Source organism: Doryrhamphus excisus, linkage group LG9 (genome assembly GCF_037039965.1).
Source record: "Doryrhamphus excisus strain RoL-2023G ecotype Guam linkage group LG9, RoL_Dexc_Guam_v1.1, whole genome shotgun sequence".
In the NCBI taxonomy this organism is placed as follows: domain Eukaryota; kingdom Metazoa; phylum Chordata; class Actinopteri; order Syngnathiformes; family Syngnathidae; genus Doryrhamphus; species Doryrhamphus excisus.
Genome location: NC_136365.1, coordinates 5,175,063 through 5,200,524, shown reverse-complemented (window position 1 = coordinate 5,200,524; position 25,462 = coordinate 5,175,063). Strand labels below are relative to the sequence as shown.

The following is a 25,462-nucleotide window of genomic DNA, read 5'->3' as shown; positions in this document are numbered from 1 at the left end:
ATTGGCCGGTATGACTAGGGGGAGGATGTCTGTAAAGTCTAAAGGTGAAGGGAATTGTGTCACAGTTGGCTCATGTTTTCTGGATAAAGTATGTGGGACACATAGATATTAAATTAAGGACAATATTAGGATTGTTTTGTCTTACACCAACACCCTGAATGGGGGTCAGGGCGATGTAAATGTTTCACTTGCTAGGTGAACTTTGTTTCTTCAAACAGGAAAGATCCAAACGCCTGGCCGTGACTTGTTGTGCAATTGATCTAAGAGAACAGAACAAAAAAAATAAAAACAACGAACTCCTTTGGGCATGTTGAGCATGTAATGTATTGCAATGTAACATGGTTTTGGACATTATAAGGAACATCACGTGTTTATAGTTGCACAATTCATTACATTTAATCCTACTCCTTCACCATGTCCAGGGTATTGTTTATAAACAAACACAGGAAAAAGACTAAGCAATAATTAATTCAGTAATGACAATACATTAAATTAGGATTATTAATATCAGACATGGAAGTTATGGCATGTGTACTGTATGTAACAGTTCTTGATCATTTCTGATTGTAGAGTTTTGAATTATTGAAAATTAAAATTTGGGATGTTCAGAAGGAGGGGAGCAGCAATACTGTCGTTGTGGTTGCATACTTTTTTTTATACCACGTACCACGTTGAAAATACATCGCCATCAGTTTTTGACCCTATGAGTTGCTATACAATAGCCTGCATTTCAATGCACGATGCAGCAACCTTTCTCGTCGTTTTTTTTGCTTGTTTCTTGAACTTTTTTTTGCTTTATGATGATCTTAATAATAACTTTTTTTTCCCAAAATTCATATTTGAACAATGCATGTATGTGGAATTTCTATTCCGACTTCACTTGACGACAATTTTGTATCCAATTAGCCAAATATGCAAGCTTTTGTGATGTGGGAAGAAGCTGGAATAGCCAGAAGAAACGTGGAGAACTTCAGCATATCTTTTTAAATAAATCTCTACCGGTCTTGAGTACCGAGCCGAAGGCCACATACCACTAATGGTACTCGTACCATAGTTTGAGAATCAGTAACTGACTGTGTTGTCCTCACTGAAGCGTAGTAAATCCAGTTTTACAATCCCTACAAACCTTAGTCTGCTGAAATGAAGGGGAGCTATGGCTGTTTGCCAGTTATTAGTCACAGACAAATGTGGTGAAAATAAATGTATTTGCCCCTTTTGCATTTTTGACATGACCCCAGACAGATCAGCACCTACATGCGGCCACCAGGAGGAAATACTGAAAAACTGTTCAAAATAAGAGCCCACCTACCAAAACAAAAGTTCAACAGCAGGATTATTTTTGCCTTATTACTATTGTTACAGGAAAGAACATGTAAAAATACAAGGAGATATGATTAAATTAATAAGAAATTAAAAAAACGTTCATTTTTCACAACCGTTTTATTCAACAGTGATCTTATTGGATGACCTCGATCATGTGATCTGAGTTAACCCGGAAGTGTTCCCAATTTCTAACCAGTCACAGCCATTCATTCGCCACAGCTCTTCGTGCACATTGACAACGTATGAAATATTTCTTCTTTTTAGACATCGACGTTTAACATACTCTGACAGAAATACAATTAAAACACTATCTGCCTCATTCGACAGTTAGTTTCTGCTTATATTTATTGTCGTCGTTTACGCACATCCCATATCCTCACCACCGGCACCAGTCTCTAGGCTAGCTAGCAGCACCTGCTAACGTTGAGCTTTAAGCTAACTTTTCAATACACGTTTTAGTGATCTGAAGAGAAACAGTTCCATTTGTGTGCTAATGTAACTAGCTGCGACGTGCATTACAAATAACAACATAAAGCTGGTATGCAGTTTCGTTAGCTTTTCAGCTACAACCGCGGGGCGTTGTTCCTTTTAAATGGTTGCGCTAGAAATAGCAAGTATAGTTGACAGCTTCTCTGCTCGCTCCTGTTTGTTTTAATAGGTCGTATCGTTGTCTCTCCAGCAGTTGATTGCCCCCCCAACCCCTCCCATCATGGCTGAAGACTCAATGGAAATAGACGACTCTCTTTACAGGCAAGTGTTGGACGTTGGAAAGGAAATGGCAGTTATTTATTTCAGACTGATATCCTATTACTTCAAAACCCTCAGTGGATAATTTGCTTCTGCATTATCACCCAGAAAAACAGCCTACACTCAACATGATTTTAGTACAGTATTATGTTGTCAACAGTGCTTGTGTCAGGAAGGGCATCAGGCATAAAAAAACTAAGCCAAAACCGTTTGTGTGGTTGCCTTGCTTTGGTGAAAACAATATTATCAGTATTTGTCATTTTGCAAGAAGAGAAGGTAGGATCCTGGACAGAAAATTAATGGTGTTCCAGCTGTCCCATTCTTTTTAAGGAATACATTATGGTGATTGTCAAATCTGATGTACCTATCCCAACTTCAGGGGTTCAGGGGTCCAAATTTTCAGAAAAGCTTTTTAGAAAGCTAACACTTTTCAAATAACCTCTATAATACAGAAATTCTGTGCCTGTTTTCCTCTTCTCTCACCTCCAAACAGGCAGGAAGAGGGTTCACTCTGTGCATTGGTTTTATCTCCTGAGTATGTTTGTTCTGAGCTTTGGTGCATCAGCGAAAAGCAACATTAGCGACATCTAGTGGAAGACTGAAGTCAAAGCAATCTGTGTCACTAAACGAGTAAAGCGCAGGTCGCCATTATAAACGTGCAAACAAACTCGTCAATGCTGTCATTACAAGCCAACATTGTTCAATAGGTTGGTGGTTATTATATACACAGGTTAGTGCCAAAATTACCTGTCAGAGCAATGACAGCCACCAATCTGTTTTAAACCGTCAATACACGCTGTGATGTATGATATGTCACGCGATGAATGTCAGTCACTCCCGAATTTTAGCCAATCCGATCTCATTCAGGCAGAATTTGGCCCACAGTCAGCAAGTTGACTGGCCCTGCTCTGGTGCTGACTTTTCTAGTACTTATTTGTACCCCATCTTTTTTTCTCTCTGCAGTCGCCAGCGGTATGTGTTAGGAGACAGTGCCATGCACCAGATGGCCCAATCTGCAGTGTTTCTCAGTGGATTGGGAGGGCTGGGAATCGAGATTGGTAGGCTGCCACGTCATTGTCATATGCACTCACTGGACACATTTGGTACATCTGCGCAGTCCAAGAGTTTTATCAGCAGTTATGCCTTCATAAATTAAACAATACTTTTGCAGTGATATATATTTTTTTAATGGATTGAATCAGATTGTGCAGGTGTACAAAGGTGTCCAATTCTTCTTGTACATACAAATGGAGGATTGAAAATAAGCAACTTTATGTTTTCACAGCAAAGAATATTGTCCTCGCTGGTGTGAAGGTAGCCTCTTCTAACTAACATTTCACTTGCAGTATCGTGTCTATGCAGTTTATCATTGCTATAGTTGTATGTAAACACTAAAGTTGGATGTCCTGTGTACAGGCAGTCACCCTTCATGACACAAAGGAATGTGAAACCCGGGATCTGGGTTCCAACTTCTTCATTCTCAAAGATGATGTGTTGAGCCATCAAAAAAGGTAAAAAGCATATTGACTTGGGGGTAAAAAAAAAAAAAAAAAATCACCATTTGTTTTAATGTATCCACAGGGCAGAGGCAGTTTGCCCTCGAGTTGAAGAGTTGAACCCATATGTCCACGTGGATACATCTGTCTCCCCTCTGGATGACAACACTGATCTCAGCTTTCTCCGAATGTATCAGGTGTTATTTTACTCATTTTCAATGAAAGCTGAAAAATGTCTTTGATTAAGATTCTAATTTGAAAGGTTGTATGTTACCTTATTTTTTCAGTGTGTGATCCTGACTGAAGCCAGGTTGAGCCTTCAGAAGAGAGTGAATGACTTCTGCCACTCGCAACACCCCCCCATCAGAGTAGGCCTTTTATATACACAACAGAGCAATAGCAAAAGTCTCTCCTCCAAATGCATGGCACTGCAGTCAGTCAAATGTTAATATAAACTACATTTTCATGGCAGTTCATTGGCTGTGACACATATGGCATCTGTGTGCGGGTCTTCTGTGATTTTGGGGAGGAGTTTGAAGTGTCCGATCCCACAGGAGAGGAACCCAAGGAGATTTTCATCCAAAGCATCACTCAGGTACAAGTGATATTTTTTGTACTTTTACATTGGTGCCTTCCTGAGTCTTCTTGTAAAACCTGTCATTATGCTGCTCAGGAGAATCCTGGCGTGGTAACCTGCCTGGACAACCAACCTCATGGCCTCCAGACAGGCCAGAGTGTCATCTTTAGAGAAGTCAACGGCATGGTGGAGCTCAACAGCACTGCAAGACAGGTTACAGGTATCACTACCCAGAGAAATCTAGATTCCAAGGTGATTTGGTAGTAGAGTGAGCCCTATATGGTCTGTGTATTGTTAGTCCTTTCCCCTCACAGTTTTACAATAGGAGACACATCCCAACTACAAGCATATGCACACGGCGGTTTCTTTGTCCTTGTGAAAACCCCAAAGATATTCAAATTTGTAAGTCGACACGTTTCCGAAGAAATTGTCGTTTGTGACTCTGCTCTGAACTTGTGCAAAATTTTCAGGAAACTATGGAGAGACAGTTGTGGGATCCTCAGGTTTTGACTCCAGACTTCAGTAAACCAGAGGCAAGGATTCTGAGGATTGTACTGTTTTTATGCTTATATTTTCCTCATTACCATTACTTTGCCTTCTACCAATCAGGCTCCACTACAAATCCATGCTGCCATGTTGGCCCTGGACACCTTCCAGGAGCAGCACAATAGACTTCCCAACATTGGGTAAACAAAATACATCTATGTTGCTTTAATTATTTATTTTTTTATAGTTGCCACATTCATTTTTGAGTGTTGTTACTTTCATACCACCAGCTGTTTACAGGATGCTGAACTTCTGCTTAAACTAACAGAGGAAGTGAATGCAACACTCAGGAACAAAGTAAGCATTCCAATATTGTTTTGATTTTTGTGCCACTCTTAAATGAAAATGAATCACTGTGTAGTAACTCCCTCCCTTCCACCTCCAGGCTCCTATGAATGCTGAGTTGGTGCAGTGGCTGTCGAGGACAGCCAAGGGGATCCTTCCTCCATTAGCGGCAGCTGTAGGAGGCATCGCCAGTCAGGAGGTTCTTAAGGCCATCACAGGGAAGTTTGCACCCCTCCAACAGTGGGTAGGTCTCCCCTCTGATGTTTCGTTTCTGTCTTGTCTGGTCACTAAATATTTTTTGCTTGTCTGGGTTGTAGTTTTATCTCGATGCCATCGAGATAGTAAAGCCACTTCAGTCTCTGCCTGCTGATGAGTTTCTTTCTCGGGGAGACCGCTATGATGGACTGCGAGCTTGCATCGGTCAGTCGTTATGCGGAGAGCTGCATAAACTCAGGGTCTTCATGGTAAGTATAGGCCAGCACATTGAGGTTCATGCGTGATGCAGCCTAAAGGAGGACTCCTTTGTAGGTCGGCTGCGGTGCCATAGGCTGCGAAATGTTGAAAAACTTTGCTCTGCTTGGAGTGGGATTGACCAGGAGCTCAGGAGAGGTGCACTCCTCCTTTCATTGGGTTTAACAACATTTCTGAGTCTTCTATACTAGATGAAAATGTAACACGCTATATTTGTGTGTCCTCAGGTGTGTATCACAGATCCAGACCTCATTGAAAAGTCCAACCTGAATAGACAGTTCCTTTTCAGACCACAACATATACAGGTGAGAAGATTCTATCAACTTTTTACTTGTTCCCATGTTATTCTTGATGGTATAAACTTTACAATACATGAAAAATGTGTGCTTTTACTTAATATTTATACAGTATCAGTCAAATGTTCGGACACACTTTCCAGTGTTATCAAATAATGTTTATAAATATACACATTATTTTATATTCAGATATTTACAATGTATTTTTTTAATTAGTTAAATACTGTAATTAAAATATAACCCAATCTGTTGTTTAGAAACCAAAGAGTACAACAGCAGCAGAAGCCACCCGGAAAATCAATCCTGACCTACAGATAGACGCGCATCTCAACAAGGTGTGTCCGGCTACCGAAGGCATCTATAGTGACTCCTTCTACTCCCGGCTGAACCTGGTAGTCACTGCGTTGGACAATGTAGAGGCCCGGAGATATGTGGACAGGTAGGTTTGGCCGCTATTGCTTCATCTCAAACATGAGATTTGTTTGGAGGTAAATCTGATTAGACTTTTTTTTTTTTTTGCTTCAGCCGCTGTGTATCCAATCAGAGAGCTCTCCTTGACTCTGGGACCATGGGCACTAAAGGACACACAGAAATAATTGTGCCAAATTTGACAGAATCCTACAATAGCCATGTCAGTACAATGTCAGACACACACATCCTTCTCTTGAAGAGTTCAGACTGAACTCTTTATTCTTTGAACTTTTTCTACCAGAGGGACCCACCAGAAGAGGAGATCCCGTTCTGCACCCTCAAGTCGTTCCCATCTGTCATAGAGCACACCATCCAGTGGGCCAGGGACAAGGTAGGCCATCACAAAATGAATCCAAATTCCTGTTCCATGTTAAGAATGTTGACTGTTTTCTTCTAGTTTGAGAATGCGTTTGTCCAGAAGCCCTCCATGTACAACTCCTTCTGGCAGACCCACACATCAGCTGAATTGGTGCTACAGGTACAAAGTTTTGTTTTGTTTTTTTTTTTTATATATCTTGGCTATTTTTCCTTCAAGTTTTCCATAGTGATCCATGTTGTTTGTGTCTCTACAGAGGATGCAAGCAGGGGAAAATTTGGAGGGGTCATTCCAAGTCATTAAACTGCTGAATAGACGGCCTCACCATTGGGAACAGTGCATTATCTTGGCTCGACTTAAATTTGAGAAGTATTTCAAAAGAAAGGTAATGAGGCACAAGTATCGTATTGTTCTAATACAAACTGACTGCATTCTGTATCACTGCTGACAATGAAATAAATAATACTGGGTTTTTTTGACTCATCCTAAAATCTTGTTAATTCTGTACCTGTATATATTATGTAGTACCAACACCTCTCGTCATTATTCCTACAGGCCCTACAGCTTCTGCACTCTTTCCCTCTGGACACAAGGTTAAAAGATGGAAGTAAGTTTTCTCCAAAATACATATAGAAATTGTCAAGAAAGCACATAACAGTTTCTGTTTATTAGGTTTGTTTTGGCAGTCCCCCAAAAGACCACCAGCCCCCATTGAATTTGATTTAAAAGACCCTACGTGAGTAAAATGGTTTTAACATCACAGCTTTAGTGTTACCTCACAACTCACTTGTCCCTTCAGGCACCTCACCTTTATTGTCAGCACTGCCCGACTCTTTGCTGGCATTTACAGCATTCCTTACTCAGAGAGGGTAGGTCACCCACGTGGACGCGTGCATACTCACACAACAGGCTTCACTGCTTTTTTTTTTTTCCCTCCGCTCTCTTTCCAGGATCTTTGTGAAGAGGCTGTGGCTAGAATCCTCTCCATTGTCAAGATCCCAGCATACCAACCCTCTGTCAAAGTATGCTTCACTGTCACCAATGCTGATTCACAAATTCCCAGTTCATTTTGTATAATTGCCTTCCTTCAGTCGATAGAGACTGACGTGGCAGCAAAGAAGCCTGATCAGATGAAGATGCCTCTAAGCAGTGAAGAGGAGCGGGAGGCCATTACGCAGCTGCAGCAGTCCATTACTGGCGACAGTGTCAAGCCAGGTACAGTCAGGAAGGTCTTCAGCAGTATCTAATGAAAGTTAAAGCAGCAGCTACAGAGTTCTTTTGCTCTTACACCATGTCTAGAGACGTTACGGATGACGGTGCTGGAGTTTGAGAAGGACGACGACAGCAACGGCCACGTGGACTTTGTCACGTCAGCGTCCGCCCTCAGAGCCAAGATGTACTCCATTGAACCCGCTGACAGGTTCAAGACCAAACGCATCGCCGGCAAGATCATCCCCGCCATCGCCACAGCAACAGCCGCCGTGGCAGGACTGGTAAGGAGAAGGTCATACTGTCGTCATTTGAGTTGATGTTATGTTGTTGAATTTGATGGGTTGTACCCGTTCCTATCCATCATGTCTTAGGTGGCCCTGGAGCTGATAAAGATCGTTGGAGGCTATGGCTTTGAATCTTTGAAAAACTGCTTTTTCAACTTGGCCCTCCCAGTAGTGGTGTTCACTGAGCCTGCTCCTGTCAAGCAGACACTCATCAGGTACTAAACTGTACGCCTTGTATCCTTCATTATATGGGGCATATTGTCACGGTCACAATGTGTCCCATCAGGCAGCTTTTGGGGTGTCTTATGCATTTTTGTACATATTTTAATGTCATCACGGTAACATAATTTATAGGCAGACAACATGGGGGGTGGGTGATGGGGTGGGGTGGCTTCGTAAAGTGGACCCTGCCTTGTCTGGCCTTGTCTGGGCTACTGGCGGTGAGTCTCGGGTGCTTCAGGACACTTGCGCGGCTTGCTGCTCTCTGGCTGAGCTGGGGCCTCAACAGCCACAGATGCCGCTTGGGACGCCCGGGCTTGGTGGGTGGGAGCATTCCGTGTGGCCTCGCAATAATGAGGTACAGTGATGGTTGGACATCGAGGCACGAGGAAGAGGTCTGTTGAACAACAGAACAAAGAATCCATCCAAATGTAGGCCCGCCCAAAATGGCTTCTTATTGGAGGGCAGCGGGGACTGCTGGGGTGCTGGGCACTAGGTGGGTGCACTCAGGGGCTAGGGGGGGTCGGGGCCAGGTGGGTTGGCTGGCGGGGTTGGTGGTGTGCTTCGGCAATGTCCTGGGGTTTTGCTGGGGTGTCCGATGTTCCCACTCTTCTGTTGTTGTTTTGTCTTATGTAGGATTTTGTGATCATATGTGTGGAAAAAATCACATATTGAATTGGTAACTGCTATGGCGCGGAGAAGGGGTAGGATTTAATAAGCTTTGCTTCTTGCTGCTCCTTTTCAGACATGTGTAGTAATGAGGTGTTGTGTGTGTGTGTGTGTGTGTGTGTGTGTATATATATATATATATATATATATATATATATATATATAAAGATATTGTATTGTAAGTGTATTTGTGAGAAAATATAATGTAACATAGTATGCATGTCTGAAATAAATTAAGAAAGAAAAAAATTTGCAAACATGTGGTCTCTTCCAGGGACAACATCTATTTTTCCATCTGGGACTGCTGGACTATCACCGGCCGTGAGGACTTCACCTTGTCAGACTTCATGAACGCCGTCAGGGTGAGGAACATTTGTGCTATGTCAGCGACATTTTTTTTCTGATCCCATTTTCACCACAATTTGTTGTACGCATTGTATTTTAGGAGAAGTATGGAATTGAACCCACCATGGTGGTCCACGGTGTGAAGATGATCTATGTGCCTGTTATACCAGGACACACAAAGAGACTTAAACTCACGTAAGTGAAACATCATTTGTTAAATCGAGCTGTGTCAAAAATGGGCATTTTTATGGGCTATTTTTATCTATCACCCATGCGGCACGGCGGTCGAGTGGTTAGCACACAGACCTCACAGCTAGGAGACCAGGGTTCAATTCCACCCTCGGCCATCTCTGTGTGCGGTTTGCATGTTCTCACCGTGGGTTTTCTCCGGGTACTCCGGTTTCCTCCCACATTCCAAAAACATGCTAGGTTAATTGGCGACTCCAAATTGTCCATAGGTATGAATGTGAGTGTGAATGGTTGTTTGTCTATATGTGCCCTGTGATTGGCTGGCGACCAGTCTAGGGTGTACCCCACCTCTCGCCCGAAGACAGCTGGGATAGGCTCCAGCATCCCCGCGACCCTCGTGAGGAAAAGCGGTAGAAAATGAATGAATGAATTAATTAATCTGTCAGCCATGTTTTTTTGGCCATTTGCTGGTGGGCTTGCAAAACAACCTCTGCTACTGTACTTTGTCAAAGACTCTCACACAGTTGGTCTGAGACGCGTCAAATTGACTCGGTTTTGTCTCAACAGGATGCAGAAACTGATCAAGCCAGCAATGGGCCGCCAATACGTCGACCTCACGGTGTCATTCGCACCGGAGACTGACACAGACGAAGACCTCCCCGGTCCTCCCGTCAGGTACTACTTCTCCCACGATGGACACGCACCCTGACATCGCCACACCACCCCGTTACATACATGAATGAATATATACTGTTGCAATGACCAGGGAAGTGGTGGTCCCAGCACACAGCTCCTCATGGAAGTCCAGCCTTGCTTTGCTGGGACAGAGGAACATGAGGCTTCCTGAGTAGCACTTAACTGTACATGTGCACATACAGTATGTTCTCTGCTGTTTTTTCTTTGTTTTAACTCTGATGATGAATTGTACAGCTCCACTTGTGCTGATGCCTTAATTAAGACCCCCTTTTTGTTTGTGGCACTGAGCCTGACTATCGTGTTTACAGAAACATGCACACTCCAATCTACAATTTACTTGCAGCTGTCACTCAGTGGAGATGCCAACAATGATGCCAGTTATTGTGTCGATTACAGAAAATTGACTTTACCAATAATTTCTCTTGACAGCGTGACTGTGTTTTCAAGCATGGGTTCACATCATCATCAGTACTATGCATACTTGCTAGCTGTAGCTCCTCCTTTATCATTTAGACCAAGACTTCATTGATCTTCACGCGGCTTTATTTCTTGGATAACAAGCAACACCTTTCTAGTTTCAGGATTTCTGTTTACATTTGTGCCAATGTTGTCGCTGACGAGCAGCCCTGTTCCTGTTGAAAGTGTTCATGCTCATCCCCTTTTGCAGACTCTATCTTGTCCAGGTATTTTGAAGAAAAAAGACATCTTGTTAGTGTTCCACCTGAACTGGCCTTCAAACTAATTTACTCTCACACTCGTTTTATTTTGTGCAAAATATCTCTTTTTCCTCATGATCAGATGTGCAGTGAATGTCCCAATTGTAAAACACTGATAATGTTGTACTTTTTTGTGACGAGACAAGTTCAGCGGATCAATAAAATGTGAGTTAATGTCAGTCACACACTTTCTAGTAACACGAGGATATTATCAAGATGAGTTTATTACATTCAAGCAATGTCATAAATACAGATGTTAAGATATGAGTAAAAGTTTTACAAAAAAAAACAACCCTTGGCACAGTATATCAATAAATATGTTCATTTAGACAAAGTGCAATTTCATTCTTTATGCAGTGATTAAAAAGTTCTGGAATTAAATATGCTTGTGTGAATATATAAATTATAACATGTTTTATGAACTGTATTGTCTAATGTCACACATACATACATAATAGGGTTATGTCACAGGAGACTCAGTTCATGAGGTGAGAATGAATGAATGTTTAGCATTAAGAAAAATACAATGGATAAAAAAAATACTTATGACACCCTTAATACATCATACATTTTTTTCTACCCCCAAAATGCTGGTGTTTATGTAGTACATTAAATATCCAAGTCCTGCAAATTCCCCCAGCTGGGTCCTACTTTTACTTTGGCTTTTAGCTTCACGTAAAGTTTCACTGCTGTCTCCATCTCCCTTTTGACGATCTGAGCCACCTGGCAGAGAACAAAATAAATGTTGTTGTGGCCGGTAAATGTATTGACTACAGAATATACCATTTGTTTTCCACTAGAAAAAAAAAAAAATCTGAAAAGTAAGGGTATCGTCCTACCTGTATGAGATCCTCCTCCGTGGTTTCATAGATGAGTTCATCATGTAGTTGCAGCACAAAGTAACCTCCTCGCAACGTTGTCCCTCTATGAAGATGACTGACTGTAAGAGTGGACGGTTATATCATCACATAAATGTTACACAAAAGTATGTAAAGTTGTGTTATGCTACCTGAGTGTGTGTGCCGGTGAGACGGCGGCGCCTTCGGGTATGTTTTTTGTAGTCGCCTCTGAATGTTGACGGTGGCGAGTTTAACGATGTCTGCTGCAGAGCCCTGAACTGTTGTATTCACTGCTTGACGCTCGGCCTGCAGGGGAAACAACAACACATCAGTAGCTGTAAAATGTTTCATGGGATAAATGTGGATAAAATATTCATATGATCATATTGGGTGTTTTTAATGCTTTACGTGGGCTTTGATGTGAGGATTAGTGTTGGTGATTCCGGGAAGGTATCTGCGACGTCCTGTCAGGGTGTGAACGTAACCATCCTTGATGCACTTCCTCACGGTGTCTCTGAGGAAAGAGTTGACCCCTGAAACACACACACCAACAGCTACAGTGGTACCCCAGTTTTCTTCCAAAAAAGGTCAGGTAAAAACAATGTGAAATAATTGTGACAAATGGGTGGAGCTTATTGTGAGCCCCAAACCCTACAAAATACATGAGATGGTGCTGTATGAGAGTGTATTGTATACAAAAAGGTACCAAGTTGTGCCTACCCTTGTATCTGGCCTTAAAGCTTTCGATGTAGCAGGCGGCATCGTTCTCCTCCACTCCCATTTGTTCCCCTAAAGACTTGGCTCCCATCCCGTAAATAATTCCATAGCAAATCTGAGAAAGAAAAAAATGTAACTTGAGCACGACTATAAAAGCTGTTAAGTCATTTTATGTACCGTAATTGTAGCCTGCTGTTTGACAAAACCGTAAAGAATTAAACAATTACCCCCCATCCACAACAGATACTATAAAAAACAATTCAAAATAAATGATATGAATAAAACAATGATAATCTAATAATACCATGAAAAAATTAAATAGAGAAAAGGGGCCTAAAGATCATGGGACGTAAAAAAAAACCAAAACTGGAACATACTTTTATAGACCACACACCTGATGACTATCGGAGAGTTAAACGAAGAGTGTCGGCCATGTTTGTACCTGTTTGGCTTGTTGTCGTAGTTTGTCGTTGACAGCGTCGGGGTCAACGCTCTTCCACTCGGCAGCGATGCAGCGAAACACATCGGCTCCTCCGTTTAGCACCTGCCACCCCACAGACACACGACACAGGAGCGTCACTACGTCATTGGCTGATGCTCATGTGACCTACCTGCAGCAGACGACGATCTTTGGACAGGTGAGCCAACACCCTCAGCTCCAGCTGGGAGTAATCGGCCGCTAATATCATACCGCCTGCAAAAAACATAATTTGAGGCAAACGTGGAGGTATGGATAAATGTGAGTAAATGAACATATCGGGGACCTGCAAAGGGGACAAAAGCATGTCTCATGCTGACAGAGAAAGACGGGCCTTCACTGGCAATCTCACTGGGAACAGATGGAGCCATGGAGCGTCTCTTCTTACTGTAATAGACACCAACAACATGTATGGTAATGGGAATGGTTTTATTTGGTTTATATGGTTTTATTATTTATTTGAACATGCATCAGATTCCAATTGAGTGCATCACATAATCAGTTCACAGTTCCACATGTCCAAAAGTAGTAGGAACATCTGGTACTTTTACAATTGGTAACTGTTACATTTGTTCACTTCCTGCTTTCCATAATACAGTTTAAGGTTTTTCATTCATTCATTCATTTTCTACCGCTTTTCCTCACGAGGGTCGCAGGGGTGCTGGAGCCTATCCCAGCTGTCTTTGGGCGAGAGGCGGGGTACACCCTGGACTGGTCGCCAGCCAATCACAGGGCACATATAGACAAACAACCATTCACACTCACATTCATACCTATGGACAATTTGGAGTCGCCAATTAACCTAGCATGTTTTTGGAATGTGGGAGGAAACCGGAGTACCCGGAGAAAACCCACACATGCACGGGGAGAACATGCAAACTCCACACAGAGATGGCCGAGGGTGGAATTGAACCCTGGTCTCCTAGCTGTGAGGTCTGCGCGCTAACCACTCGACCGCCCTGTTTAAGTTTTTTTTTTTTTTTTTAAATAATGCACCTAATACCGAAGTACAAAGTGATATGACCATACAATAACATAATGGGTACCATAGTAAGCCATAGTAAGTGTCAATATAGTGATATATATAGCACATCATGACTGGTTCAAGAGTCTTCATCCTTGTATTTAGCAAACATCAACTGCTTGTATTGTTTCTTGAATTGGCTCATCGTTGTGCATTGTTTGAGGTCCTTACTCAAGCATAATGCATGTAAGCACGTGGACTGGCAAAGCAATATCTTTGTGTAAAGTTGATGAATAGTACCTGTCTTTGCTCCTATAGTAGCCGACCTGTGAAGGCGGGCTCTCACCGACCACTGTCGGCATGTAAATGTCAAAGTCTTTGGGCACATTCTGTATGTTGGGCTCCGTGAAGCTCACACGACCTAAAGTGACAGTAGACAGTAGATCACAATATGCAAATGACTGTTTCCATCACTAGTCAATTAACTTGTTCATAAAGATCATGTGGTCAAAGATAGAACCTTTATAACCTAGCTAACCTTATTTTATCCTTAACCCTACACAAGTCACCGTCATGTCTTCCAATTAACGTCCCGTCGTCTTTGCAGTTTAGGGAAATCCATGCCGACTTAAATGCCTCTACCTGTAGCCGTGTGTGTCTGTACTATAGGGTAGATTCTGTCCATGTCCAGTGTAGCATGGTACTGCTTCTCCCTTTGTAGCGGGAACACCACTTTAGTCAAGGCGTTGGTGATCCTCCGCCACTCTAGGATCACACCTGGGAGCCGATGCAAAGGGCGGAGCTTCTCCAGAACATCCTGATAACATCATTGGTTTGATTTAGACAGGCTCGTTTACGTGTGAAGAAGCGAGCGATTCACCTTAGTGGTGCTGAACCGCTTTCCAAGCCGAACTCTGCCACCCCCTCGGCGGGTGTAGCCCAGGGTCTTCTTGCTTTTGGGCGCCGTCACGTCACCGTTTGGAGGAAGGTGGAGCTCCAAGAACAAAACCTGGGAAACAAAGTGCACATGAGCCTGGGCTCCATAGCGTACAGGAAATGCTGGAAAGTAGCTGCTATTCTATGAAACATAAAAAAAAAACATTAAAAACATCCGTTTTTAATGTCTAACTTTTTATATTTGACTGCTGTGCCCCGCCCCGCTTTTACTCATGTTTTAACTGTGTATTAACGAATGAATGTTGTATTTTGGTGTGTCTTCTACTCTGTTTACTTGATTTTATTCAACTCCATTCTTGTGTAAAGTGTCTGAGTATTTTGAAAAGCGCTATACAAATAAAATGTATTATTATTATTATTATTATTATTATAAAAAGCTAACAGTCGAGTCCAGACTCCAACATTGTACACCTTCATATATACTTTATATACTCATTTCTTAATAATAATATATATAATTATAATAATATATATTTCTTAACAGTTAATGTACACTGTTGTACAAGTTATAAATAGACTACTTTTCATTTCTTCAGTGTTTAATAAAAAGCAAACATCTGACCTGTGCTATGTCGTCAGTGCAGGTGAGGGAGAAGCTGTGCCCCGCCAGCTCGTAGGCTTGGCGTTCCAACTCCTCCAGTTTGGCTTGCATCACGTGTTTTTGTCTTTCACACTCTTCCACACTGAATCCCAGTCCGTTGAGTTCCAGCAGAGCCAGACACACTTGGCAGGGCATCTCCACCCTCCTGAAGGAGTCTGCACATGCGGCATCAGCATCACATATGCACAAAATGACTTTTCTATTCCTTACCCAGCATGCCGTCTTTCTCCAGTAGAATGCCAAGCTGGTCCGTGACGGCGTACACGAGCACGCTTGTGGTGGCTGCCCTCACGCGAGGACAGTATGTGTGTGCGTTGCCAAGCCCGTCCAACAAAGTGAGTGCTTCCGGACAATAAACGGTCACCATGTTTGGCAGAGTCCTCTCCTCGCTGCCAGGGTCCAGCAGCCAGCACGCCACCTTGAGGCAAGACCATCAATAGACTGAGGAAGACAGTGACTGCTTTGGTGCAGATGGTCATTTCAGTTTATAGATATATGATGCAAATGTATGGTGCAAAAAGTAGTTCCTCTGTCTTAGTAACATGTAGTATAAGACGTGCTTTGGTTAAAAAAAGAGCCAAGACCAAGAACTGCTGGTTTTGGGAGATCTTCAGCATCAGACAGAGTTATCTCTCTTATCTCTCGTTGTGTGTGTAGTTCTCTCACCTTGGGGTCTTCACAGTTTTCCTCCAAGCTGACATCGCAGCTCAACACCAGCATCTTGTACACCTGGATGATGTCATACGTAACCACTACACTCCCTTTAGCTGATGGCCCACTGAGACGGGCCTTCACGTGTTCCAGCCTCTCACCTACAGACAAACTCTCATCCAGGGCAGGAGGGGCGAGACTCAAACTCAAACCTGAGAAGCAATGGAAAGTTTCTTATCTGTGGTAAGTGTATAAATATGTGTGTGTGTGTGAGTACCCTGGGTCTGCTCTCGCTGAAAGGATATGTAGTAAGCATCTCTCGCTCCCCAGCAGACAGACAATCCAATCAGCACTGATCCATCACTGCCTCTTATTGGGAAACCATCAGCTCCATGTAGCTTCTGGTCAACTGTTTACACACAAGAAATACACACTGAAAAACATTCTAAATCTCATTTTTCATAACGTAAATGCATCTGCATTGATCACCTTTCTTATGTTTATCTCCGATTTCCCCTTCTGACACCTGCTGGTGCTGCTTCTCCCAGGCTATAGCTAAAGAGTATCGCTCTTTAGTTTTCCACTCCTCGACAAAGGTGTGGAAAAGCCGCCTGTCACTGCACACATCGATGATGGAGAAGGCGCTTTTGGAATTGCTAGAGGAAAGTGATGCATCTTGGGAGAGCTGGAGAGAGAAACCCTGGTAGGAGTCTGGAGGTGTCTTCTCGCAGGGAGGCTGCGGTTGTGTGGTATTCTCAGGCGGAAGAGGTCCTGGTTGATCATTACTGGGACACTTAGATGTTTTCCCGGGCTGAGGACCTGAGGGAGTTGACTGCTTGAGCGGAGGGATGGCGAGAGGCGACTGAATAGAAGTAGTAGTTAGTTTTATTCTGGGTGTCACGGGTGGCGTCTCCTGAGTGGGTGGTATTAAGTCCCCGGCAGACTCTGGCCTCTCTGGTACAGTCTCAGTTACCGCTCTTGATGGTGACCCTGAGTGCCTCTCAGGGTCATGAGGGATTGCTACCTGCGTAGGTGGTTGAGAATGAACAGTGTGGTCATTATTGCTGTTTTGCACAGGCTGATCAGACATACTAGGCCAGCGGTCAAAGATCTCCTGCAGACCTGGACTGCAATAAAAGCTGCTCTCAGGTGCAATAATGACTTCTGGTACAGGCGTGGTTCCATTGTCCTTTTGTGAAACCCCAATTTCAGCATCGCTTTGCGGACCAGCTTGTGCAGGTGACGGCTGCTGTTCAGGAAGAACATGACCTTCCAGATGACCGCCCGCTTGCCTCTCTAAAAAGTGCTCGCCCACCAGTAGAGAGTCACCCCACTCCGACAGGTTGAAAGAGGATTCTCCCCACTGGATGGCTTCGTGCTTCTCTGCTTGCAGGTTGACAAGGAGCTCATTGCGGCGTTGCTCTTGTGTAGACAACAAGGGTTGTCCGCATCCTGTCTCTTTGTTGACGGATTGGTCCAGGTCAGCTTGATGTGGGCTCAGAGAGTTCTCATACAGGCTGTCAAACAAGAAGCTGCTGCTTCGGTTTGGATTCTCTAGAGCAGCATTAGCCGCTTCATTGTTACTCTGATCTGCATAATTGTCAGCATCAACAGGAGAATTCTGTAGAAACATAAGGAAATTTGCATTTATATTTTGCAAAAATGACATTTTAATACATTTCCCGTAGAGTGTGTTCATGAGCAACGACATGAGACACCCTTGCTCCACTTCAGATGCAAGAGGCTCTGACCCACTATTAGCTAAATGAGCATGGCCCCACAAATATCAACTATTGACCAACTATCCATCAGTCAGCTAGAGCTAGGGGAGCTACAGTATAATTCTGATCATTGTGTGTTTTGTCTGTGAATAGGCTAACCTCGCATGATGTTGCAAAAAGCTATGTTCAGTTGCCAATATTTGTGTTTAAGCATTTTACCTAATATATACATTGCTTATCATTTGGTGGAAACATGTCAAAAATAGCATGAAGTTGTCATGATCATCACTCACCAGGCCAGTGGTGTCCAGGATGTGATCCAGTTGACTGACTGTCAGAGAAATATTGAACCGGGGGCATGCATTGTCCTGGGCTTGAAGTCCGGTTCTACCCTCATCATTGTCCTTCTGCTCCACAACTGCTTCTATCATTTCCTCATCGTGTACATGACCTGCTTCATTTAAATCCTGCTGAAGTATTTTATCGTCACTGAGTACTAAACCCGGCTGGACAATTATTCTTTCAGTTTGCGTGTCCAATTCAAAGCTGTCACCAAATGTCTGTTCCTGCGGTTTGGCATCCTGCTGCACTTCCTCATCTCCTGCGTAAAGGTCAGGAGATGAAAACATGTCCACTTCTGCGCCTCGCACTCTCCTTCGCTTGGCTTCAGGTGACAATAATTGGTCTGAGGCAGTACCGGAGTCTGCTTTTTTCTCCAGTGGGAGACTTTCTTGGACGGGAAGAGGAGCTACCTCAATAGGGTCATGTGGCCTTCTGTCTGTTTGTATGGACTGGAGAACTTTGTTTAGGATCTGTGAATGCTTCAGTTTTCCTGGCTGCACAGGAGAGACACCAAGATCTGAAGTACTCCCAACTTCTGGTGACTTTGCGTCCACACTGTGGTGTTCTTTCAACCTGGAAACCGGGGCTCTAAACCGAGGAAGAGGCATGGAGGGGAGATCTGGTTCAGGTGGTTGTTGGGGTTGAGGCGCTGGGCTGGGGACAATGTCATCCAATTCTTGTGTTATGCTCCTTACAGGAACATAAGGCTCATGTGCTTCCTTCTTTTTGACTGAAAACTGACTTGGGCCTCCTTCGGGCGCTCTATTCTCCCTGCTCTCTTCAGTTTTTGTTTCCCTCCTCTGTTCATTATTTTCCTTCTGTAGCATTAAAATGTCAATGCCTGACTTGTGCCTTGCACTCAAATGTTCCTCTCTATGCTCCTCCAGTTTGGCCTCAAGTGTCACATACTCTTTTCCGTGTTCATTTTCCTCTCTACTGCTCTGTGAAATACCATCAGCACCCACAGTACCGTTTCTCTGACCTACACCTCCATCTCTGCCTTGTTGTGAACTACGGACAGCAGGAGGACAAGGAGGGACCATTGACGGATTCCATTGAATGCCCAGCAGTGCCAGGTCTCCCTGAAGCAGTAGTTTTGCCTCGGACACGATCGCAACAGCCGCTTCCTGCTCTGTCAGGGCCTGCCCGCCGCTGACCCACACACAGCGGAGGTTCCGACGCTCTGCGGCTTCCACCTCGCTCTCATCCACCGCACGCTTGGAACTGAGGAAGTAGACAGCAGGCTTTCTCAAAGTCATGGCGCACAATGGTGAAGTGGTTGTAATTAAACAGATGCTTAATGAAATTGGTTGCTATATCTTCTAGGGGGACAACAACAAACCACGATATACTTTACTACAGCTTGTAGAGCAGGATAGATTTACTATCCACTGACAATGAGTCAACACGGCCATTATTTTCTAAATAGCTAGCTCACACTAGCTAACACCAGTAGACCGTCTTGCCTATAGTGGCAGCATCATCATAGTCTGCGGCTGCATGAGTGCATCCTACACTGTGGCGCTGCGGTTCATTGTGGGGAAACATGAATTCCAACATGCACTGGGACCTCCGAAACCGGATCCTTATGCTCTAAGATTGAATCTCAAAACAATATATCGATACTTTCTTACTAAAGACATTTGTGGTTATGTATATATCATTAACCTCTCATTAAATGCATGTAGTCACTTTTGTAAAAATGTAATAAAACCTTCATGCATGTTTTATGAACACTCATACCACAACTACCTCTTAAATGGGACAACATTCCTCAGGGCTTTCTCCACTTCTGCGACTGAAGCTCTGGCTAGTTCGGCAACAGTGCACAGACCTTGTGCATAGAGTGCTCGGGCCTGTGTCGCGCTGAGGAGGGAGACCCTCACCAGATCCACCAGCTCGCGTTGAACACCGAAACTCAGTCTGGTCTGGTACTGGGACAGGAGAAGCTCCATGTTGCTCCAGCCCAGACGTTTGCAGAACACTGTCACCATACCTGAGGGACAGATGTTGAATGTTGCAGTCAATAATACATTTAGTTGCAATAATATACTAGGTTGTTAGCAACTGAGTACCTGCATATGTAGCAGCAGATTGCTGGAGAGACTGCAACTGCCCACGGTTGCAGTTGTATTTTGACGCCACTGTTCCCAAAGGCACCTCGTTCACCAGATCCTGTAGTACAAGAGTGGTGAAGAACCTGTGTGGGAATATCAACCCATAGATATATCATTTTTCATCTCTGACATGTTCTGCACTCAGTACAATAAATAGATAATAATTTACATAAATACACAAAACCGCTACCGTTTATGAATGGCCATTTGTCTACGTTGCTTTTCCGTCTTGACCACCAGTTTACCGCTGACTGAGCGAGCCAGGAATCCCTCCTCGATGCCCACCAGCTCAGCGACTCTCTTCATGGATGACGGCAGCTGCTCCCAAAGACAGAAGAACTGATACCAATCAATGGCAGTCCACTCTGCATATAATGGTGTAATCTGGGGAGGGTGGGGGAGGGTTCAATTTTTATTCTTGCTCCATGTTTAAAATGATTATCATTAGTTGTAGAACAATGTTAAATACCAGATAGATAACATGCAGGTCATTTTCCAGCACAAAGCCCTTCATAGCGCGCTGGAGGTCTGCAAATATTCCCAGTGCCTCAGGAGGAGAAAGGGAGGACGACAGAGTGGCAGCACCGAGCTGGGTGGGAGAGTACTGCTCCTCTAGTAATCAAGCAATGAATAGAAGAAACTCATTAGAATGAAAAACATCAACAACTAGGAGCAGTTTCTAATGTTTTGTTCCTCATGTAAGAATATCAAGGTAACCATAATATTACAAACAGTAAGTCATCAAAGCAAGCAGTACCTGAGCCTATGGCAGGATATTTTAAATTCAACTGTACCTTGTCCATCTTTGTGTACACTGATGAATTCATTTTCCATCAACCATTCAACACAAGCCTCAATCGCCCCTTTGTTGGTCTCTTCCTTGGACGCCTCTGTACTGTTGCATCTCATGCTGGCAGCCAGAAGTGAACACGAGGCATATAACCTTACATCTGCTGGAGTGCTGGCTACACCTCCCACGATGATCTGCAGGATGCAATGACATGAATAAAGCACACAATACAATACAATACAATACAATATAATATAATGACAAACGGACCTCCAGAATGGCCCGCAGCATGCTGGTAGAAACACCTTCTCCCTCCCTTCTCACTAAGCAACTCCTGACTGGCTGAAGATCACCTTTCAGGAGGGTAATACCTTTCTGACGTTCTGTCTCCTTACACACTAGCACACTCTCACCTGAAAGGACCAAATGGTCAAAATACATCAGTAGTCACAAATTTGTTATTTTCCATTCTGGACTTCAACTCTTTTCCTACCAGTTGTGTCCACTCCTTTCCTTCCTGCTCGTCCAGCCATCTGTTTGTAGGTGAGTGTATCCAGCAGGTGTCCATTGAATGTCGGAGTTCTAATAATGACCCTCCGGGCGGGGAGATTGACTCCTGATGAGAGGGTCGAGGTGGCAGCCAATACTTTGACCAGGCCCTGACGAAAGGCTCCCTCCAAGATGTCACGTTCATCAAAGGTGAGACCTGGAGAAACACACAAGCTTCTGTCTTTTTAGCACTGCATGGCTGTCAAATGACATATTTCATTAAATTAATGTATTCAACATGGCCATGGGAGCCCTGTGGCTGATATAAGATAGTCATGGTGTATTCAAGATTAATCTTTAAACTAAACTTTTGGTGACATTTACAATAAATATATTCGATATGCAATTCCAAAATGATCCTGATAATATAATATGGTTGTGCGTGTTTACCAGCATGGTGGAAGCCCACACCCCATGGGACAGTGCGTTTCAGGATGGGATCCAACCCAGCTGGAGTGCGACTCAACTGGGCTAAAACATCCAATAATCCCTCATGATCCAGGCACACAGGCTGGGCTTCTGAGTCACTGTCATGTCCTAGAATATATTTTCAAAGGAAAATAATACATTAAAATGCTTATGTGAAAATAAGTGTACCAACCCAAGTATAAGATTAATCCTTCTTGGGAAACATATATATTTTTAAACATTTACTGTGAATAATCCCATGTCATGAGAGATAATGAATACACACCAGTATGTTTGAGGTTGTAGAATTCTCTGGCGATGCCGTCGGCTAGTTTCTCACACCAGTTCTTGGCAGGACAGAAGATCAACACGGAGTGGCCGTCCCGCACTGTCTCATAACACAAGCTGACTATATGCTCGTCATCCCCCTTTATGATCAAACACAGATGATTATAATGAAGCTGTGGTTAAGTAGCTAAAACATAATTCACACTCTGTGCCAGTTACCTTAATCTGGAGTGCCGGAGTAAACTGTTGGACCACAGCGAGGTTCTTGTCAAGGATGTTGCAACCCACCTTAAGATGCTCCTGCAAGGGTACGGGTCTGTAATCAGTCTGGTAAAGCTCTGCCCCTAACCAGTCGGCCAGGAGGGAGAGGTTGGGCAAGGTGGCACTCATACCTACTATCTGTACCCCCTCAGAGTGGGATCTGTTGCAATAAGAAAACATAGGCAAGCCACAATATTAGGAACATCAACACAGTCTAATAAGTACTGATACAACAAATTGGTAGATGACTGTGTTTAGCACTATTTTTTCTTCCAACACACCATTTTATTGTGGAGTTTTCAACTTAATATCTGCTACACACACAATCTGAGATACAAACCCAGAGATGTTGTGGTTCTGCGTGACATAGCGAATTTTGGTCAAGAGGAGTTCCAGTAGATACCCTCTTCCGGAATCGCCAACCATGTGCAACTCATCCACCACAACCATACCTAAAGACATAAATATGACTGTGTAAATGCTTTTTTATAATTTCTGAGTGCATATTCTCATTGTATAACGCATAGTACACACCAAGTAAATGCATGTTGTTCTCCTCTATTAGCCTGTTAATGAGAGAGTTTGCTTTCTCTATGGTGCAAACAGCCACATCCACCGCTGCAAAACCTCCAACTGCTGATGTGCTTCCCATGAAGCCACCTACGCGCACTCCAGCCTCTTCAAATACGGTCTGCAAGGCCACAATTCACATTAGTGTACTACTTAGCTGCAACCAGCAGAGGTGCTGTTGATTCAGTCTCAAGTCTCACGACTTCCACTTTGGGAAGGTGAGCTACTCCTGCTTGTTTTCTTTCACCTGAAGGTAGTGCATCTTCTCTTTCGCCACAGAAACAAATGGCAAAATGAAGAGAGCTTTTCTTTTAGTCTCAAGGGTGCGTTTCAGCATCAGCAGCTCAGACACCAAAGTCTTTCCAGCACTAGTTGGAGCTAAAAATGGAAAACAAAAATCTTTAAGAAAATGGCAATTTTTTTAACCTTAAAAGGCATACATAATTTCACAAAATTGAGTACACCTCTCACATTTCAGCAAGTATTTTTAATAGTATACCTTTTTAAAGAAAATTGGTATACACTTTGGAGTAAGATAACGGTTGTGACTGGGGAGCTGTACTAACTTTAACTTAGCTATTTATACAATAATGGCTATGTGTTGAGTAATTGTTCGTGTATGTACACCGACTAATCTAAAGTATATTCTGCTATTGTCCCTTGCCAAGATATTAAAAATGTGAGGGGTGTAGTCACATTTTGGGACATACAGTATATTCACTTCCTTACCAGAGTAGACCAGGTTACTTCCCTGCAGAACCTGGCCAAGAGTGAGGCACTCAGCCTGCCAGTCGAACATGTGCGTCACTTTGTGTTTGTGGTAGCACGCCAAGACTGGAGTGGGTAAGCCCCAGTTGGATAATAAAAGCTTGTCATCTTGGTCGTTGGGAGCGCGCAAAGCTATGCCTGTGAAGCAGAAAAAAAACATCAAAACAGAACATTTTTGTCTGTGATTGTCAGTTCTTTAGTTCTCTATAACTGATGAGTGGAGTTATTGCTGGAAGGAATGGGTCAAAATGAATAATATAATGTCCTTTTTGGTAATAATGAGAATCCAGTGCTGCTTTACCTTTCTGAGGTAAAGTATCACTGAGCGTGCTGAGCTCTAAGCCGCTAGGAACAGTAAGCAAAGAGGCAGACTGATTCTGAAGTGATTGCTGCAGTTTGGATTTCTTCAATGCAGCAGCCATGCGTGTGGGACTAAACAAGATGTAGTCTCTTGAAACATTATGAGAAGGACGAATAATCATATTCTCATCGCCATTTTTTGAAAACGTCTGCCTGTTGAAACATAAAGAACAAGAAAAGCATGAAGAGCAGACAGTAGCAAGTGGTTGCTATGGTTAGTTAACGCTCACCGAGGTAGGATTTCAGCTTGTTGGCCATTTTTTGTTTCTGCGCTTTTGTTTCTTTTATTTTCATTCTTCCGGCCACCAGCATGCTGTTCTGATTCCTCAGAGTCCTCACTGAAAAGAAGTCGTTGAGCGAGATCTTTGCAGTTGGTTCTCTTTGCAGACCTCTTGCTGCGTTCCTGGATGTTGTGAGGTCTGTGGCAAACAACTGGCTTCTTCTGTGCATCTATGCTGTTGCCAGTTGCTGCAGGATTCAATCCAGGGTCAATCACTTCCATTATCTGTAGTATCTCTTCATCAAGAGTCAGTTTGGATTCCTCTAGCGCAACCCCCTAAAGCATAAAATAAAAGGGAGGATGTGTCTCAAAAGGCAAAATCGTGTCCAACTCACCTTTGTGCTGCCTCTGCTTGGGGCTCCTGGCGTGTCTGTCTTTTTTAACAAGTTGTCTGTTGGCTCGTTGCTGGTATGTTGGATTGCAAACGTTGGTAAGAAAGACGTGATAAGGTTACATCTGAAATCTCCAAAAGACAACATACCATTTTTTCTTCTTGATTTGGTGCTGCCCCATGTAACTTTTCCTTTTCAAAGGATGACAGGTGCCACTCATGTTGTAAATATGCAGATTTTAACAAGCGTCTTGAGAGGTTGTCGTTACCTAACATGACATCTGTTTGGATCTTGCCGAGGGATGATAAACCAAGATAATTTTACTTCACTTAAAACAATTAAACTGGTAGAACAATTAACAGTTAATCGATTGTTTGGCGAGAGAGTATACATTTAGTTTGAAAATCAAAAATTCCGCCACAATGGCTGACGGTGCTTCACAGAAAACAGTCCGATGGAAAATAACGCAAACGTTTCATGTGTTCCAGGTGGCATAAAATACAATATTTGCTATATTCAGTTGTACAAAACACAAATAACGTAAAACGACCTACCCTGATAAGAAAATACATTAATTAATTATATCAACCAAAAAAATAAAAATTACTGAC

The 25,462-nt window shown here is 43.2% G+C and overlaps 2 protein-coding genes across 4 annotated transcripts; one reads left to right on the top strand and one right to left on the bottom strand.

Annotated features, from left to right (window-relative positions):
- The first annotated feature begins 1,497 nt into the window (after positions 1-1,497).
- Positions 1,498-11,239, top strand: uba6 (ubiquitin like modifier activating enzyme 6). Of its 3 annotated transcripts, none has more exons than XM_058061371.2 (32): positions 1,498-1,563; positions 2,003-2,073; positions 3,034-3,128; positions 3,356-3,384; positions 3,487-3,581; positions 3,652-3,763; positions 3,854-3,934; positions 4,039-4,161; positions 4,240-4,363; positions 4,442-4,545; positions 4,614-4,676; positions 4,753-4,829; positions 4,920-4,986; positions 5,075-5,218; positions 5,292-5,438; positions 5,503-5,583; positions 5,673-5,750; positions 5,999-6,180; positions 6,267-6,372; positions 6,454-6,543; positions 6,610-6,690; positions 6,785-6,913; positions 7,084-7,135; positions 7,201-7,264; positions 7,328-7,397; positions 7,479-7,550; positions 7,620-7,743; positions 7,828-8,021; positions 8,112-8,239; positions 9,187-9,274; positions 9,358-9,452; positions 10,014-11,239. In XM_058061371.2, exons 2-32 carry the CDS (start codon positions 2,033-2,035, stop codon positions 10,153-10,155), a joined length of 3,078 nt encoding a protein of 1,025 aa, XP_057917354.2. In that variant the 5' UTR covers positions 1,498-1,563; positions 2,003-2,032; the 3' UTR covers positions 10,156-11,239. The 3 variants fall into 3 exon arrangements, with proteins under 3 accessions (XP_057917354.2, XP_057917447.2, XP_057917533.2); XM_058061464.2 differs by having other exon boundaries at positions 1,501-1,563; positions 2,006-2,073; XM_058061550.2 differs by having other exon boundaries at positions 1,510-1,563; positions 1,982-2,073.
- polq (polymerase (DNA directed), theta) lies at positions 11,066-25,377 on the bottom strand. Its single transcript, XM_078793277.1, has 35 exons — positions 25,001-25,377; positions 24,855-24,924; positions 24,470-24,795; positions 24,181-24,392; positions 23,841-24,017; positions 23,359-23,489; positions 23,076-23,232; positions 22,882-22,993; positions 22,500-22,701; positions 22,279-22,420; positions 21,975-22,121; positions 21,529-21,741; positions 21,306-21,448; positions 21,040-21,229; positions 20,715-20,857; positions 20,436-20,629; positions 20,204-20,328; positions 19,881-20,124; positions 18,080-19,352; positions 16,546-17,686; positions 16,343-16,474; positions 16,081-16,277; positions 15,625-15,832; positions 15,376-15,569; positions 14,737-14,865; positions 14,499-14,673; positions 14,157-14,277; positions 13,179-13,279; positions 13,026-13,108; positions 12,857-12,958; positions 12,418-12,529; positions 12,106-12,230; positions 11,868-12,003; positions 11,698-11,798; positions 11,066-11,581 (listed from the first exon to the last, which is right to left on the bottom strand). The coding sequence occupies exons 1-35, from the start codon at positions 25,069-25,071 to the stop codon at positions 11,468-11,470; spliced, it is 7,443 nt and encodes a 2,480-aa protein (XP_078649403.1). The 5' UTR covers positions 25,072-25,377; the 3' UTR covers positions 11,066-11,467.
- Positions 25,378-25,462: the final 85 nt, after the last annotated feature.